The sequence below is a fragment of the Ranitomeya variabilis genome, chromosome 4 (genome assembly GCF_051348905.1).
Source record: "Ranitomeya variabilis isolate aRanVar5 chromosome 4, aRanVar5.hap1, whole genome shotgun sequence".
Taxonomy (NCBI): domain Eukaryota; kingdom Metazoa; phylum Chordata; class Amphibia; order Anura; family Dendrobatidae; genus Ranitomeya; species Ranitomeya variabilis.
In genome coordinates, this window is record NC_135235.1 from 685,106,627 (window position 1) to 685,123,199 (window position 16,573).

At 42.8% G+C, this 16,573-nt stretch overlaps 1 protein-coding gene across 1 annotated transcript in view; it reads left to right on the forward strand.

Annotated features, from left to right (window-relative positions):
- The first annotated feature begins 203 nt into the window (after positions 1–203).
- LOC143768212 (uncharacterized) overlaps positions 204–16,573 on the forward strand; it is a 63,613-nt gene continuing 47,243 nt past the window's right edge. Inside the window, exons 1-6 of the mRNA XM_077256906.1 lie at positions 204–263; positions 1,481–1,628; positions 1,757–1,936; positions 2,020–2,143; positions 2,227–2,324; positions 2,522–2,612. Coding sequence (XP_077113021.1) covers positions 214–263; positions 1,481–1,628; positions 1,757–1,936; positions 2,020–2,143; positions 2,227–2,324; positions 2,522–2,612 — 691 coding nt within the window. The 5' untranslated portion in view covers positions 204–213. The remainder of the gene's footprint in view (positions 264–1,480; positions 1,629–1,756; positions 1,937–2,019; positions 2,144–2,226; positions 2,325–2,521; positions 2,613–16,573) is intronic.

The window sequence follows — 16,573 nt, forward strand, 5'->3', positions numbered from 1 at the left end:
GGCTCCGCTCCGTACACCTCGTACACACACACGGCTCTGCTACATCCACACTGTAAACCCCTCCTGACCCCACACATAAACTTCCCCTCATCCAGCACCATGACAACCAGCACAGCAGAGTCCTGCATAGACTGAGGCCCCTGATCATGTGACCCCTGACTCCTCCCCTCCTGTGACCTCATCACAGGTCCTGTGCGCACAGAAAAGCCATATATGTGGAGTGCGGCTCTGCGAGTGGAGGGTCCACACCAGAACTGTAGCAGGTAAAGACCCCAATACCCACAGGTGTCCCTTCTAATTGGGGGGAAACTATCCCCTCTAATAATCCCCGGACAGTCCTGACAAACACGGAAAAGTGCCCCTTTATGGAGGTGACAGAAAGTCTGTTTAGTCCCTTTAGCTTCATAGTATCAGCTCTAATCCAATGGTGAGAGAGCGATTTACCCTGAAGAGTCACAGATTGTGGGGGTGTTATACAATGTTATATTTAGGGGGTTTTGTGTTGCCTCCTCATAAGGGCTTGTTTCCACTTGCGAGAAACAGGTCCGTATCTCGCATGTGGAAACCAAGCTGTGGCGCCGACACTTTGGAGCGGAGCGTGCAGCTCCATGTGTTCCTATGCGGCCGCACGCTCCGCTCTGGAGTGCCGGCGCCACAGCTTGGTTTCCACATGCGAGATACGGACCTGTTTCTCGCAAGTGGAAACAAGCCCTTAGAATCACAATGGTTTTGTTCCTTTTCTGCTGATAGATACAAATGACCCAACTATGAAAGACGGGAACCAAGGAAGCATGTATTACTCTTATAGTACGGGGCCCCCACACAGTATAATGTTCCCCAGTACTGTTTTTTTTTTCTTTTCGGGGTGTTTTTCATGTAGTATACGGAAGCCTACAGGAAAATGCTAAAAAAAAACTGTACATAGAGATATTATCAATTTATCATCAAATATCTCCTGCCTTGGTTCTTGCAAAAAAATCTTTTATAAAAGCCTCAAACTTCTGTGTGTGAATCAGACCTGAGATCTAACGTGATAGAAGATTACAGTGCGGGGAAGACGGGAAACCTTCATATAGACGGCCGGTGGTGATGGAGTCAGTGACCGACTCTGGACAAATCTGTTTCTAGAGCCGTAGTAGAAGATGAAGATGTCGTCCTCATCATGAAGTAGTTATTTCTCCTGTCACGTGTAATGAATATCTCCTGCAGTATTGCTAATGCCGATTCCAGTGTCGGTAAAAGAGACGAGAATTAGCGTTATGGAAGATGAGTCTATGAGAAACGTATTCAGCTGCCGACTCCGAGGGAGAAACTGCTTATTGTCTGTGGCCTAAAATATATAGGTTTTATTAGTAGATGTAAGAAGAAAACTAACTAAAATAATAAATTTCCTCATATGTTTCCCTTATTATCTCCAGTAATTGTATTATTACTTTTGTATTATTTTTATGTTACATCGGCTCATCTTCTTCTCATTCAGGTCTCTACAATATCGGATCCTCTGTGAAGATCTTTTATATAAGAGAATTTTTTTGACTTATCCATTAAAGATGGATATGGACAGAGACAAGATGGCGGAGAGGATATTACACCTCACCCTAGAGATCCTCTTCTGGCTTACTGGAGAGGTGAGAGATTCTGATGACGTCACATTACATCATTCTTATCTATGGGAATAACAGATGGACAGAACTGGAGAGGTGAGGACTCTGGAAATGTCTGTAGTGAGTTTATTAATGTGTCTCTCCATAACCAGGATTACACAGTAGTGAAGAAGACCTCTAGTGAGCGCTGTCAGGACCCTGTGTCTGAGGGATGGGGAAGACCCCTGAGCCCAGTCACGGGGCCTCCACCTCACCCCCTGATACATGAGGACATCAATGACCAGAAGATTCTAGAACTGACCTACAAGATGATTGAGCTGCTGACTGGAGAGGTGACAGTGCTGGGAATTCTGGGACATTATACAATAACGCTGTGAAGGGATCTGGGGGATGACAGTATCATTGTATGTGTCAGGTTCCTATAAGGTGTCAGGATGTCGCTGTCTATTTCTCCATGGAGGAGTGGGAGTATTTAGAAGGACACAAAGATCTGTACAAGGACGTCATGATGGAGGTTCCCTGGCCCCTCATATCACCAGGTAATAGACAGGACTAAATACACACGGCCTATAATTATCTGTATGTAAAGAATGAATTCAGTCCCTGTATGTGTTTCCTCCAGATCTATCCAGTAAGAGGACAACACCAGAGAGATGTCCCCGTCCTCTTCTTCCACAGGACTGTAAACAAGAAGATCCCAGTGTTCCTCAAGATCATCAGGTAGATGGAGAGAAGGTGTCATGAGATCTCTCCTATGATGTGTAGACGGCTGTGAAGGTCTTGTGCTCAGTCTTGTTTTATCCCCCCAGAGTGATGTTTTTTACTTGTATAATGAGAACGGTGGAGATGGCAGGATTAGAGCTGATCGTAGATGTGACTTCTCCCTCTGTTGGTGATTGATACAATATTTGTTTCAGGGTAAAGATCAGGATCATATTAATACTACAGAGACATATGTGAGGGGTGATGAGCGGTGTGAAGAGGTGACTCCTACATATGGCTACTCAGGTGAGTAGTAATTACTAAATACAGAGAAGTAAAGAAGTAGTTCAGTCATATCTCACTCGTCTGATCACAATTTTGTCTCTAGACCACAATATTCTCCCCCACCCAAAACTGTCCAAATTACTTTGTGTATTGAAAGCTCTTTTCTATAGAGCTTACAATCTGGGAAATCCACCTACCCCCTGAAATTAGGAGACACTGACCATTTCCTGTCCAGGTCTGTAAACTACAAAACCAAATGACAGCGTAAGTAGAATGTGCTGAAAAGTTAGAAAATCACTTGAACAAAAACATTATAATGGGCCTGTAAGAGAAATCACAATTACAAACAGAGTGATCGATTTCAAGTGTTATTTATGTTAATGTTGATCATTATAGCTTACAGCCAATGAAAACCCAAAAGTCATTATTTCAGTAAATTATATTAATTAACAAAAAACACCTGCAAAGGCTTCCTAAGCTTTACAAAAGGCCCCTTAGTCTGTTTCAGTAGCTCCACAATCATGGGGAGGACTGCTGACTTGACCAATGTCCAGAAGGCAGTCACTGACACACTCCACAAGGAGGGGAAGCCACAAAAGGTCATTGCTAAAGGAACTGGCTGTTCAGAGTGCTGTATCCAAGCATAATAATGGAACGTTGAGTGAAAGGAAAATGTGTGGTAGAAAAAGATGCACAAGCAACCGGGATAACTGCAGCCATGAAAGGATTATTTTAAAAATTTTGGGGAGATTCACAAGGAGTGGACTGATGCTGGAGTCATTGCTTCAAGAGCCACCGCGCACAGACTTATCCAGGACATGGGCTTCAATTGTCACATCCTTGTGTGTAGCTACTCATGAACAATAGACCACGCCAGAAGCGTCTTACCTGGGCCAAGGACTGGACTGTTGCTCAGTGGTCTAAGGTGGTGTTTTCAGATGAAAGTTACTTTTACGTTTTATTTGGAAATCAAGGTCCCAGAGTCTGGAGGAAGAGTGGAGAGGCCACAATCCAAGCTGCTTGAGGTCTGGTGTGAAGTTTCCACAATCATTGATGGCTTGGCGAGCCATGTCATCTGCTGGTGTAGGTCCACTGTGTTTTATCAAGACCAAAGTCAGCACAGCCGTCTACCAGGAAATTTTAGAGCACTTCATGCTTCCCTCTGCCGACAAGTTTTTTGGAGAAGGAAATTTCATTCTCCAGCAGGACTTGGTATCTGTCCACACTGCCAAAATTACCAATACTTGGTTTAAAAACAGCAGTATCACTGTGCTTGATAAGCCAGCAAACTCACCTGGCCTTAACCCCATAGAGAATTCATGGGTTATTGTCAAGAGGAAGATGAGAGACACGACCCAACAATGCAGACGAGCTGAAGACTGCTATCAAAGCAACCTGGGCTTCCATAACACCTCAGCAGTGCCACAGGCTGATCGCCTCCACTTCACACCGCATTGATGCAGTAATTGATGCAAAAGGAGCCCCAACTAAGTATTGAGTGCATTTACTGAACATACATTTTGGGAGCCCAACATTTCAGATTTTAAAATCATTTTTCAAGCTGGTGTTATAAAGTATTCTAATTTACTGAGATACTGACTTTTGGGTTTTTCATTGGCTGTAAGCCATAATCATCAACATTTACATAAACACTTGAAATAGATCACTCTGTCTGTAATGACTCTATGTAATATGAGTTTCACTTTTTGTATTGAAGAACTGAAATATATTTACTTTTTGATGATATTCTGATTTTTTGAGAAGCACCTGTATGTAGTATGGACTGCCATCCTGACCCATTGGGTCAGCTCCGCAGTATCGGGGACTGCCCAGGAGTTGTACCTGGTGGCTATCTGCAGTACAAGCCTAACTCCATTATGAGAAGCTCTATCAAAAACCAAGTAGCCACTCCTGGTTTCCCTACTATCGGCGAGCAGGAGCCTAATCCCTGACTGCCCCTAGCGATAGGCCCTGGATAGGGATGGGGTAATCACTAGTCAGCCCCCATTACAACTACAGACAAATAAGATAAACAAACTAGGGAATACACTTAGCTTGAGAAATCACCAAAGAGATCACGCCAGCTATCCTTCCAAGAGAACGCCAAGAAGGAAATAGTGGACTACTAGTACTTTCAACCAGACAAAGGGAAATAGAACTATCACCGACGCCTTGGTGAAGCGAATAAAGGTACTTAAACATCCAGCAAAGGTGTGTTAATAAGCAGCATATTGGGGAGATCTCTGCTAGATCCTAGAAGGAGAAGGATATCCCTCCGCAACAGAGATACAAGATCCAGAAAGTGCTTGCAGAGCTAAGAGCAATGACTTCATCTGGATCGAGAGTGACTGACTGTCACACCTGACACACGCGTGACATTCTGTCTTTAAGCCACTATGCCATCTGGTTCTTCACACGGTCTTCCAAAATTGGTGGGAGCTATGAAGCTTTGGTAGCTGCTTTCTGGAAGGGTTTGTCTAGAAGGAAAAAGGATAAATTGGCTAGTCAAGATATCGTTGCTACTCTAGACAACCTTATTTCCCTGGCGATAAGGATCGACCTCAGGTTCCAGTAATGAATCCGATAGGTGTCCTGTGAGAGGAAACTGTCACATCTGGCTCCTTCCTTCCAGAGACCACTCTTTCCACAGCCTTCTGAAACATTTATCTTCTCTGAACATATGCAGGTCGATCGTGTTAGGCTTGTTTAGCAGCAGCTGGAACACAGTCATGCCAAGGGATTATGCTACTGCTGTGGTGATGCTGAACATTTCATTCATTTTAGTACTGAGAAGTCTGAAAAACTCCAAAGCCTAGGATCTGTAAGAGAGGCTACCCTAGGCGAGAGTAATACTTCTCCGCCGTTGACTCTGATTGTATCTGTATCATGTGGAGGCTTCCAGTTTGTGGAGACAGCCTACTTTTGACTTTGGCGGGAAATTTCTTGCAGAAAGCCATAACAGATGTGTATCAGATTCCCGTCTGTCTCCTCCAGAGTCCTTTGGTTTCGTCAGTCGAGACACAGGCCCTATCCAAAGCTGTTCAAGTAGTTACTGAGCAAGTAGAGCTCCAGGTAGAATTGTTGCATACGGAGAAGATCACCTTCTATGTGCTGTTTGGTCTATTTCATCCACGTATCTTGGTTGTTCCGTGGCTACGAAGTCATGAACCTATTCTATACTGGAACTCCGGTGAAGTGCTTCATTGAGGACAGTCTTATCACGAGAAGTGTCTGGTCCCTGTGGTTCAATTCAGCGTAGATGAAGCCATCTTCTACGCCAGTACTGCCATCTGTGGACTGTTTGTACGCTGATGTCTCCGATGGGAAGGAAGCAGAAACATTTACCTCCACACAGACCTGGTGATTGTTCCATAGACCTACTCCCAGAATCCTCACTGCCTCGAGGACTTATCTTCGTGGACACCGGTTTGGAGATTTATTCAGAGAGGGTATCTTCAATTCCCATTTGGCCATCTGACAAGAACATCAAGGCTGATATGCTTTTCAGGTCTTTTCTATCCAGCAACCATGGGTAAGAACCCCAACTTGTCTTTGATTCTTCCAAGATGGTGGCTGGACATACCAGGCAGGGAGAGACTTGGCAATTCAAGGATACTGTTACTATGCCTGCTTCAGTCTGCTCTGATGGTAAGAAGCATCCTGGCCTTGAAGAAGATGAAACCTTTTTCCTTGTGGACTGAAGAGCACGTGGCCCTGAAGATAGTTCATGGGAGTTCAAGGAGAATATTCATCCCCCACTTCTGCGGAGAAGAGGGTGGTTAATGTAATGCCAATGCCAGCGTCACTGCATGGTCCTTCTCCCTCCTCCAAGTAGGGCAGCCGACATAATTTTCTTAAAAGGGCAGCGCTCGCACTTTGGAAATGCCACCAGCCAATAGCTGGGAGGCATCAGGTATTTAAAGCTCCCTCCACATTAGGGAGGAAGCTGAGCAACTCCTGTATTTTCTCTACTTAGTGTGTAAGTAGTATGTTGTCAGGTCCCTGTGCTTGAGTCCCATAGTGTCTGATCCTGAACCTGTTCCTGAAGCCTGTATTGTCTGAACCAGAAACTTTGCGAAACCCAGGTTATCTGAAACTGAACCCGTTTCTGAAACCCGTATTGTCTGAATCTGAACACTTTCCTAAAAGCCTTGTTGTCTGGACTATCACCAGTGTCCATCCTGGATAGTGTTCCAGAATCTGCACTGTCTGAACAAGGATCAGTGTCCGTCCTGACTCGTGATCTAGAATCCATAGTGTCTGCACCGGCTCTGTTATCTGGTCTACCAGTATCTGAATCCTGTCCTGCCATTGACTCATAGCTCGTAACTGCAATCCTTTCCCTTGGGGTCAGCTGCTGTAGTACCTGAGACTGCCCAGGAATGGTGCCTGGCAGCTATCTGCAGCGCATGCCTAACTCCGCCATCAGGGTCTCTAGTGAAAACCAGGTAGCTACTAGGCCACGCCCTTCCTGGGAAAGCTGGGTTCTTGGCACAGCGAGTCCATGATCCAGGTTTGTGACAGTTTCCCTAGAACTCTGATATCTTACTGGATGAATTTACCTCCTCTTTTTTTGTGCTGCTGAATGTGCTCATATGGTCCCTACAAGACCAGGTCCAGTGTTTCTGGCCAAATTTTGGTTTTATGATCAATAACATTAACCCCTTTCTGACATTAGATGTACTATCCCGTCGAGGTGGGGTGGGCCCGTATGACCACCGACGGGATAGTACGTCATATGCTCACGGGGGGGACGCGGCCGATGGCGGCCGGGTTTTAGCTGACTATCGCAGCTGACATCCGGCACTATGTGCCAGGAGCGGTCACGGACCGCCCCCGGCACATTAAGGCACATTAACCCCCGCACACAGCGATCAAACATGATCGCAGTGTTCCGGCGGTATAGGGAAGCATCGCGCAGGGAGGGTGCTCCCTGCGTGCTTCCCTGAGACCCCCGGAGCAAAACGCGATGTGATCGCGTTGCTCCGAGGGTCTCTTACCTCCTCCTCCCTGCAGCAGGCCCGGATTTAAGATGGCCGCTGCATCCGGGTCCTGCAGAGAGGTGGCATCACAGCGCCTGCTCAGAGCAGGTGCCGGGAAACCTGGAGCTGTGCATGTCAGATCGCCGATCTGACACCGTGCACAGGAAAGTGTCAGGTCAGCGATCTTACACTATAACATGATGCCCTTCCCCCCCCCCGGGGCAGTGTTATAGTGTAAAAAAAAAAAATATTCACATGTGTAAAAAAAAAAAATAAAAAAAAAAATTCCTTCCCCAAAAAATATATTGTTCCTATAAATAAATTTCTTTATCTAAATAAAAAAAAAGTACACATATTTAGTATCGCTGCGTCCATAATGACCCGACCTATAAAACTGTCCCACTAGTTAACCCCTTCAGTGAACCCTGAAAAAAAAAAAAAGAGGCAAAAAAACGTTTTATTATCATACCGCCTAACAAAAAGTGGAATAACACGCAATCAAAAAGACGGATATAAATAAACATTGTACCGCCGAAAACGTCATCTTGTCCCGCAAAAAACGAGCCGCCATACAGCGTCATCTAAGAAAAAATAAAAAAGTTATAGTCCTCAGAATAAAGCGATGCAAAAATAATTATTTTTTTCTATAAAATAGTTATCGTATAAAAGCGACAAAACATAAAAAAGATATAAATGAGGTATCCCTGTGATTGTACTGACCCGAAGAATAAAACTGTTTTATCCATTTTACCAAACGCGAAACGGTATAAACGCCTCCCCCAAAAGAAATTCATGAATAGCTGGTTTTTTGTCATTCTGCCTCACACAAATCGGAATAAAAAGCGATCAAAAAATGTCATGTGCCCGAAAAAGTTACCAATGAAAACGTCAACTCGTCCTGCAAAAAACAAGACCTCACATGACTCTGTGGACCAAAATATGAAAAAATTATAGCTCTCAAAATGTGGTAGCGCAAAAAATATTTTTTGCAATAAAAAGCGTCTTTCAGTGTGTGACGGCTGCCAATCATAAAAATCCGCTAAATAACCCGCTATAAAAGTAAATTAAACCCCCCTTCATCACCCCCTTAGTTAGGGAAAAATTAAAAAAATGTATTTATTTCCATTTTCCCGTTAGGGTTAAGGCTACAGTAAGGGTTGGGGCTAAAGTTAGGGTAAGGGTTTGGATTACATTTACGGTTGGGAATAGGGTTAGGATTAGGGTTAGGGGTGTGGTTAGGGTTAGGGGTGTGGTTAGGGTTACCGTTGGGATTAGGGTTAGGGGTGTGTTTGGATTAGGGTTTCAGTTAGAATTGAGGGGGTTTCCACTGTTTAGGCACATCATGAGCTCTCCAAACACGACATGGCGTCCGATCTCAATTCCAGCCAATTCTGCGAAAAAGTAAAACAGTGCTCCTTCTCTTCCGAGCTCTCCCGTGCGCCTAAACAGGGGTTTACCCCAACATATGGGGTATCAGCGTACTCAGGACACATTGGACAACAACTTTTGGGGTCCAACTTCTCCTGTTACCCTTGGGAAAATACAAAACTGGGGGCTAAAAAATAATTTTTGTGGAAAAAAGATTTTTTATTTTCACGGCTCTGCGTTATAAACTGTAGTGAAACACTTGGGGGTTCAAAGTTCTCACAACACATCTAGATAAGTTCCTTGGGGGGTATAGTTTCCAATATGGGGTCACTTGTGGGGGGTTTCTACTGTTTAGGTACATTTGGGGCTCTGCAAACGCAATGTGACGCCTGCAGACCAATCCATCTAAGTCTGCATTCCAAATGATGCTCCTTCCCTTCCGAGCTCTGCCATGCGCTCAAACGGTGGTTCCCACCACATATGGGGTATAAGCATACTCAGGACAAATTGGACAACAACTTTTGGGGTCCAATTTCTTCTCTTACCCTTGGGAAAATAAAAAATTGGGGGCAAAAAGATCATTTTTGTGAAAAAATGATTTTTTATGTTACGGCTCTGCGTTATAAACCTCTATAAATCACTTAATGGGTCAAAGTGCTCACCACACATCTAGATAAGTTCCTTGGGAGGTCTACTTTCCAAAATGGTGTCACTTGTGGGGGGTTTCAATGTTTAGGCACATCAGTGGCTCTCCAATCGCAACGTGGCGTCCCATCTCAATTCCTGTCAATTTTGCATTGAAAAGTCAAACGGCTCTCCTTCCCTTCCGAGCTCTCCCATGCTCCCAAACAGTGGTTTACCCCCACATATGTGGTATCAGCGTACTCAGGACAATTTGGACAACAACTTTTGGGGTCCATGTTCTACTGGTACCCTTGGTAAAATAAAACAAATTGGAGCTGAAGTAAATTTTGTGTGAAAAAAAGTTAAATGTTAATTTTTATTTAAACATTCCAAAAATTCCTGTGAAACTCCTGAAGGGTAAATTAACTTTCTTGAATGTGGTTTTGAGCACCTTGAGGGGTGCAGTTTTTAGAATGGTGTCACACTTGGTTATTTTCTATTATATAGACCCCTCAAAATGACTTCAAATGAGATGTGGTCCCTAAAATAAAAATGGTGTTGTAGAAATGAAAAATTGCTGGTCAACTTTTAACCCTTATAACTCCCTAACAAAAAAAAAAATTTGGTTCCAAAATTGTGCTGATGTAAAGTAGACATGTGGGAAATGTTACTTATTAAGTGTTTTGTATGACATATCTCTGATTTAGTTGCATAAAAATTCAAAGTTGGAAAATTGCGAAATTTTCACCAAATTTCCGTTTTTTTCACAAATAAACGCAGGTAATATCAAAGAAATTTTACCACTATCATGAAGTACAATATGTCACGAGAAAACATTGTCAGAATCACCGGGATCCGTTGAAGCGTTCCAGAGTTATAAAAAATTGGCCTGGTCATTAACGTGCACCCTTGGGGGTAAGGTAACGTTCACATTTGCGTTGTTGGGCGCAGCGTCGTCGACACAACGCATACACAACGCAGCGTTTTGTGACGCATGCGTTCAACATTTACCTTATATTTGACGCAGAAAAACTGCATCATGTAGTGTCGCCTGCGCCCTGACTGTTGTGCTCAAATGACACATGCGTCACAAAACGGTAGACAACGCATACCGGCGCATGGCCATTGCCCCCCCCCCGTGTTAAAGATAGGGGCACATGACACATGCGTCGGTATGCATCGACGACGCTGCGCCCAACAACGCAAATGTGAACGTAGCCTAAAGGGGTTAAATGGGCAGTGAGGGCCAAGTGTGAATTTCTGTACAATAACAGAGTTTGCCTTTATCCTGACTTTTCAATTTCTTTTAAAACTAACTTCATAGAGGATTGTGATAAACTACATAAAAAAAATTATACCTGTGTCATATAATAACTCTAAGCTGTGGATGGCTTCTTGAAATTCTATTGACCGAAAATATTGGCCCTTACGATAGTTTAATTTGCCAAGAGCCACCGAGCCCCATACTTTTATTACAGAGAGGTTTCACCCTTTAGTTACTCATTATTATTATTATTATTATTATATATATATATTTTTTCTTTTTACTGATGAAGACTGTTTGAGTTTCATCACTTCAGTAGATTTGTTATTGTCTATACTTAAATTATAGTAGTTAGTTCCCAAATTACTCTGATTTAACCACTTTCCGCAGCAAGTTTTCTGTTCCTAACCAGGTCCCATTTTTCAAATCTGACTTGTCTTTTTATGTGGTGATAACATTGGACTTATTCACAAAGGAGAAAATGGAAACAAATAGACCTTAGGGGCACACTGTTGTTGGTCACTTGGCAGCTGAAAAGGTGAAATTATCTGTCAGTGTGTGTCCAGTAGCAGCCCCGACGCGCGTTTCGCGTGGGCTTCCTCGGTGGGCTGTCAGTGCGTCGGGGCTGCCACTGGACACACACTGACAGATACTTTCATGGGTGAGTGTAGTAACCCTTAAAAGGACACTGTCTGACACTTTGTAGTGAGGTTGGAGGTTAGAATCAGAGTTGAGAACATCTCAAGCCTGGTGCACATATGGATTAGAACTGTCTGGATTATGTGCAATAGTTTTCTTACACTATGCACTTTATTAATATTATTCCTACTATAACAGATGTTACGGATTGTGTCTCTGTGGCTTACTAGCCATCCTGTTCTGTTACTACAGTAGTTGTGTCCTTCCACACATGAGTTTTTTTTGTATGTGCCTTGTCTGTTTTTGTTTACTTAGTTTTGTATGTTCAGTTATTCTATATGTTAATAAAATTATTGGCTTATTTTAAAATAATATTTTGTTTGGACTTGTACTCCGTTTTTCTGTGTAGGATAAAAAATCGAAACGATTACCTAAGGGAGGCATACAATATACTCTCCGATGAGAGGTATTATAGGAAAGTGGATACAGATTAGTGAGAAGCGAGCGTGCTGGCCCTACTCGGTGCTCGCCCGAACATCTCACTGCTCGAGAGGCTCAGTGCTCGCCTAGTATTTCCGGGGTTGCTTGGCGCCCTGCATAGAGCCAATGAACATGCAGGGATTGTCTGCCTTTCACTGTAATGCCGCAGCCATGTTGGCAGCACGGTGGCTCAGTAGTTAGCACTGCAGCCTTGCAGTGCTGGAGTCCTGGGTTCAAATCCTACCAAGGACAACATCTGCAAGGAGTTTGTATGTTCTCCCCATGTTTGCGTGGGTTTCCTCCGGGTTCTCAGTTTTCCTACCACATTCCAAAGACATACTGATAGGGAATTTAGATTGTGAGCCCCATCGGGGACAGCGATGATAATGTGTGCAAACTGTAAAGCGCTGCGGAATATGTTATCGCTATATAAAAAGAAAGATTATTATTATTAGTGATTGGCTGGCCGCATAGCGTCATCAGGTCTATGTCAGACCTGGTTCCGCCATGCTCGTTACAGTCTGCTCTGGAATTAGGCAGTGTAGGTAGAGTTGCTGCTGAGCTAGGCAGAGATTTGCTTGATTCTTACTTAGTGTGGGTATACCATATATAACACACACACACACACACACACACACACACACACACACACACACACACACACACACACACACACACACACACACACACGTCTCAATTAACAGTCCTTCTAATTAAGCTGCATAGAAATCATTGCCAGGCAGGCAGTGTATGTGGCAGACTGCAGTGCATATAGCAAGAGCGTCCATTTCTGTCTGCGGCTGCTATTAAATATATTTCTAGACATAGCCCCAGGTATCAGGGGCCAGGAATAATTTTTTTTTTTTTACAGGCCAGCTATTTACAACTGTGGTTTGTCGTCGCACGGATCAGACATAAAAAGTGCGCTCAAAATTCTGCCATTTCTGGCCTCCATTTAATTTTTGTTGCAGCGTGTTAGCGAAAGTTATTGACACCAGTTTACTGGTAAAAATAGTTACCTACAGACCAGCTATTCCAAACTGTGGTTTGTCCGTCACACGGATCACATATAAGTTCGCTCCAAATTCAGCTATTTATAGTGAACGTAGAAAATATTGTCCTCCATTTAGAATGGGCAAGGCGCGTAGCAAGGGACGGGTAACTGTACGTGATGGTGCCTGCAGAGGTTGTGGCCGTGGGCAAGCTGAAATTGTGACACAACAAACACCCACATCTTCTCGCCCGACCTTCCTGTACGAATTACTAGGGGACCGCGGCACTCCACTATTAAACCAAGAGCAGTGTCAAAAGGTTGTTGGTTGGAGTTGGTTGGAGCTTCCAGTCGCTTTGCCACCACGACCACCACTGTCTTACACATGGTCAAGTCTCAATAGCCGTGAGACTGAACTGCATATTCCTCACCCTGATCCTTCTTCCTCCCACCATGCCGAGTACCTGGAGACAACTGATCCCACACTTGGACACTACGAAGAGCTGTTCACTTTTCCAGTTATAGATTCGAGCCTCTCGCCCGGTCTACTTGAAGCCGGGCAAGAGAAGATCACATGTAGTGATGCCCATATATTTCAGCAGCCACCGTCACAAGGTGACTGTGAGAAAGTGTCACAAGAGGTGGACGATGATGAGACACAATTGCCAGATAATCAGGAGGAGGACCAGGGTGTGGATGTGGAAGACGAGGAGGTGGAGGATGATGTAGTAACTGACCCAAGCTGGCAGGAGGACATGCAGACTGACGACAGCAGCACACAGGGGGAGGGATGCATAGCACCCCAAAAGGCAGGAAAAAGCATTGTGGTGGCCGCAGACAGAAGGCAAGTCAATAATCCTATGCCTGATATAGTCGGGCACCCTGGTGGATTCAATCTTTATGAACCTTTGGTAGGTGCTAAAATAGGGTCTTATTTGGGTATTTGTCAAAAATAATTTTTCTTTTTTGATTAAGATGTTTTGTTTAAAGGCATAATTAATCAAGCTGTCAATCCTCTTTAAAGTTTTTTGAGGGATCTGTATTAGCGATAGGCGAGCACTAAAATGCTGGGGTTCTCGTTACTCAAATCAAGCAAATTGGAATGCTTGGGTGCTCGACCCGAGCAACGAGCCCAATATAAGTCTATAGGAAACTCAGGCATTATTCCTGTGGCCCCACCGGCAGTCTGCAGAGGGACTAGGAATTGCGGACTTCGATGGGAACAGTGCTCAAATGACATGGCAACAGCATGGGGAATAAAATAAAACCTACAGAAACTAAACCAAAATGGATTTTCCTGGGAAATATGTTAAGGAGCATGCTTTCCAGGGTAATGGCTTGTATATAAGGCAAAATAAATAACCAAAAACAGTCAGTAGTTACAGCAGCTTGGCACCGCGATGGGGACTCGGGTGGCCCCAAGTTTTGCAAATCTCTTTATGGGGCGCTTCGAATCCTCATCGCCAATTTGCCAGCCGCCATATTGCCATCACATAATATATTATCGTCGATATATAGATGATTTGATCTTTTTTTGGAAGGGTGAAGAGAAGGAGGCACAAGAGTTCATTAGAGCAATGAACATGAACACCTGGGGATCTCCTTTTCCGCAGAGAAAAACAAAGAAAAAATAATTTTTTTTTGGGACTTGGAAATCAGCCATCAAAACAAAAAAATTAATACTAAAACCTTGTTTTAAAATACTGATACTAATGGCTTTCTGGACTATCGCAGTTCAAATTATCCAAAATGGAAACAAAATATTTGTTTTAGTCAGTTTTGCCATATCCGAAGGAACAATACTAGTGACAAAGACTATATAGAACAATCTAAACTATTGTACAATAGATTATGAACAAAAAATTCCCTAAAAATCTTATGGGGGCATGCAAATCCAATTTGAAAAAAAAATTAGGATGAATGCCTCAGCAGGAAAGGAGTTAAAGAACATCAAATAATAGATGATAAAGGGGAGGAAAATAGTATAAAGTGGCGTTGTAATTTTATTACTGGCTTCAATAGTGACAACATTCAAGTAAGAAATATTTTAAACAAATATTGGTATTTGCTAAAGATCCATTTGAAAAATTGTAGACCAGAAAAGCTCGAGATTACCTTTGGTAGGGGCCGTACGGTTAAGAGCATTATAGCACCAAGTAACCTCAGAAAAACATCGAGTGAGGGACAAGACCAATAAACAAAGAAAAAATTCTCTAAAAAACATAGATGTAAAACCAGGGGTGTATAAATGTGATTCTAGGAAATGCTGTAGTTGTAACATCATTGGACATAATAGCAGATCTATCACATCCTACAGCACCGGTGAGACATAGGAAATCACACAAAATTTAACATGTGACAAAGACAATGTCATATATGTGATTACTTGTGCCTGTGGCCTACAATATGTGGGCCGCACAACACAATCCTTGCGGGCCCGCATGAATGGCCACAGGCACAATGCAAAAAATGGAATACTAGAACACCGTCTATGTTTAAAACATAATAAACAATTCAATGTTATTGTCACCCCAGTTGAACAAATAACTTGAAATTCTTTAAACAGAATAATGAACGCTTAATCGGAAAGACTCCTTTTGGATCTTTCGATTAAGAACATTATATCCTGATGGGCTGAATGATGTGGTAGAAGGGGGTTGTATAAACAGGAGGAGGAGAAGAGGGAAGGAGGGGGAGAAAAAGAAAGAGGAAGGAAGAAAAGGAAGGGGGAAGGAGAAAGGGTGGGGGAGGAAAGGAATAGTTTAAAAAAAAATTTCTTCAATTTTCGAGATGACAGGAGGGAAGGAATTAAGAGAAAAAATTGAAATTCCATTGTACCACATCAGTCTTGTTTCTTCTACCTCCCAAGAAAGAGACAAATAATAAAAAGGTGATAAAGTTTTTTGTATAGGGCTTTTTTTATATAAATCTTATAAGTTTTTTTTTTTTTTTTTTTTTATTGATAAGTAATATTTTCTTTATAAATTTCGTATATGCCATTAGAAAAATATTTTGGAATTTTTTTTAAATTTGATTTGGATTAGCTTTTTCATATTTATGCTTTTATGCATGTAAAGCTCTGGATAAAGTTGGAGTGATATGGGTGTGTCTAAAAAGGGTTAAACTCTGGTATGGCACCCGACCCAAAAATGATATGCACTGACTTCCTTTATATATAAAATGCACAAAGCCGTAATAGTTTATATGTAATACCTGAAGAAAATTCATAAGAGTTGAAACGTTTTGTATGCTGTATTAATAAAACCTGGGTTTGGAATATATAATTGTATCCTACCTACTGATGTGCACACCACCTGGAGAATAACTACATAAGAAGACTAGTCAGGTAACCTGGTCAGAACCAGGAGGGCAGATAAAATACAAAATCCGAAGATGGAAGATTAGTCAGCAAACAGTTTAAAATTACAACAGGAAACAAAAAAGCTGGGAGCTGAGCATAGAGGACTGAACTAGATGAGAACAAGACTGTATCTGGCAGCTTCCGTCAATATCCTTTGAGCTTTAGTATAGTGTGGTGCTTTCCAATTGGCTTAAGTAGGGAGCAGATAATTTCAGCTGGACAGCACACAAACTTATACTGCCAGATTGAATGATATTATTGGTCTCCGGCAAC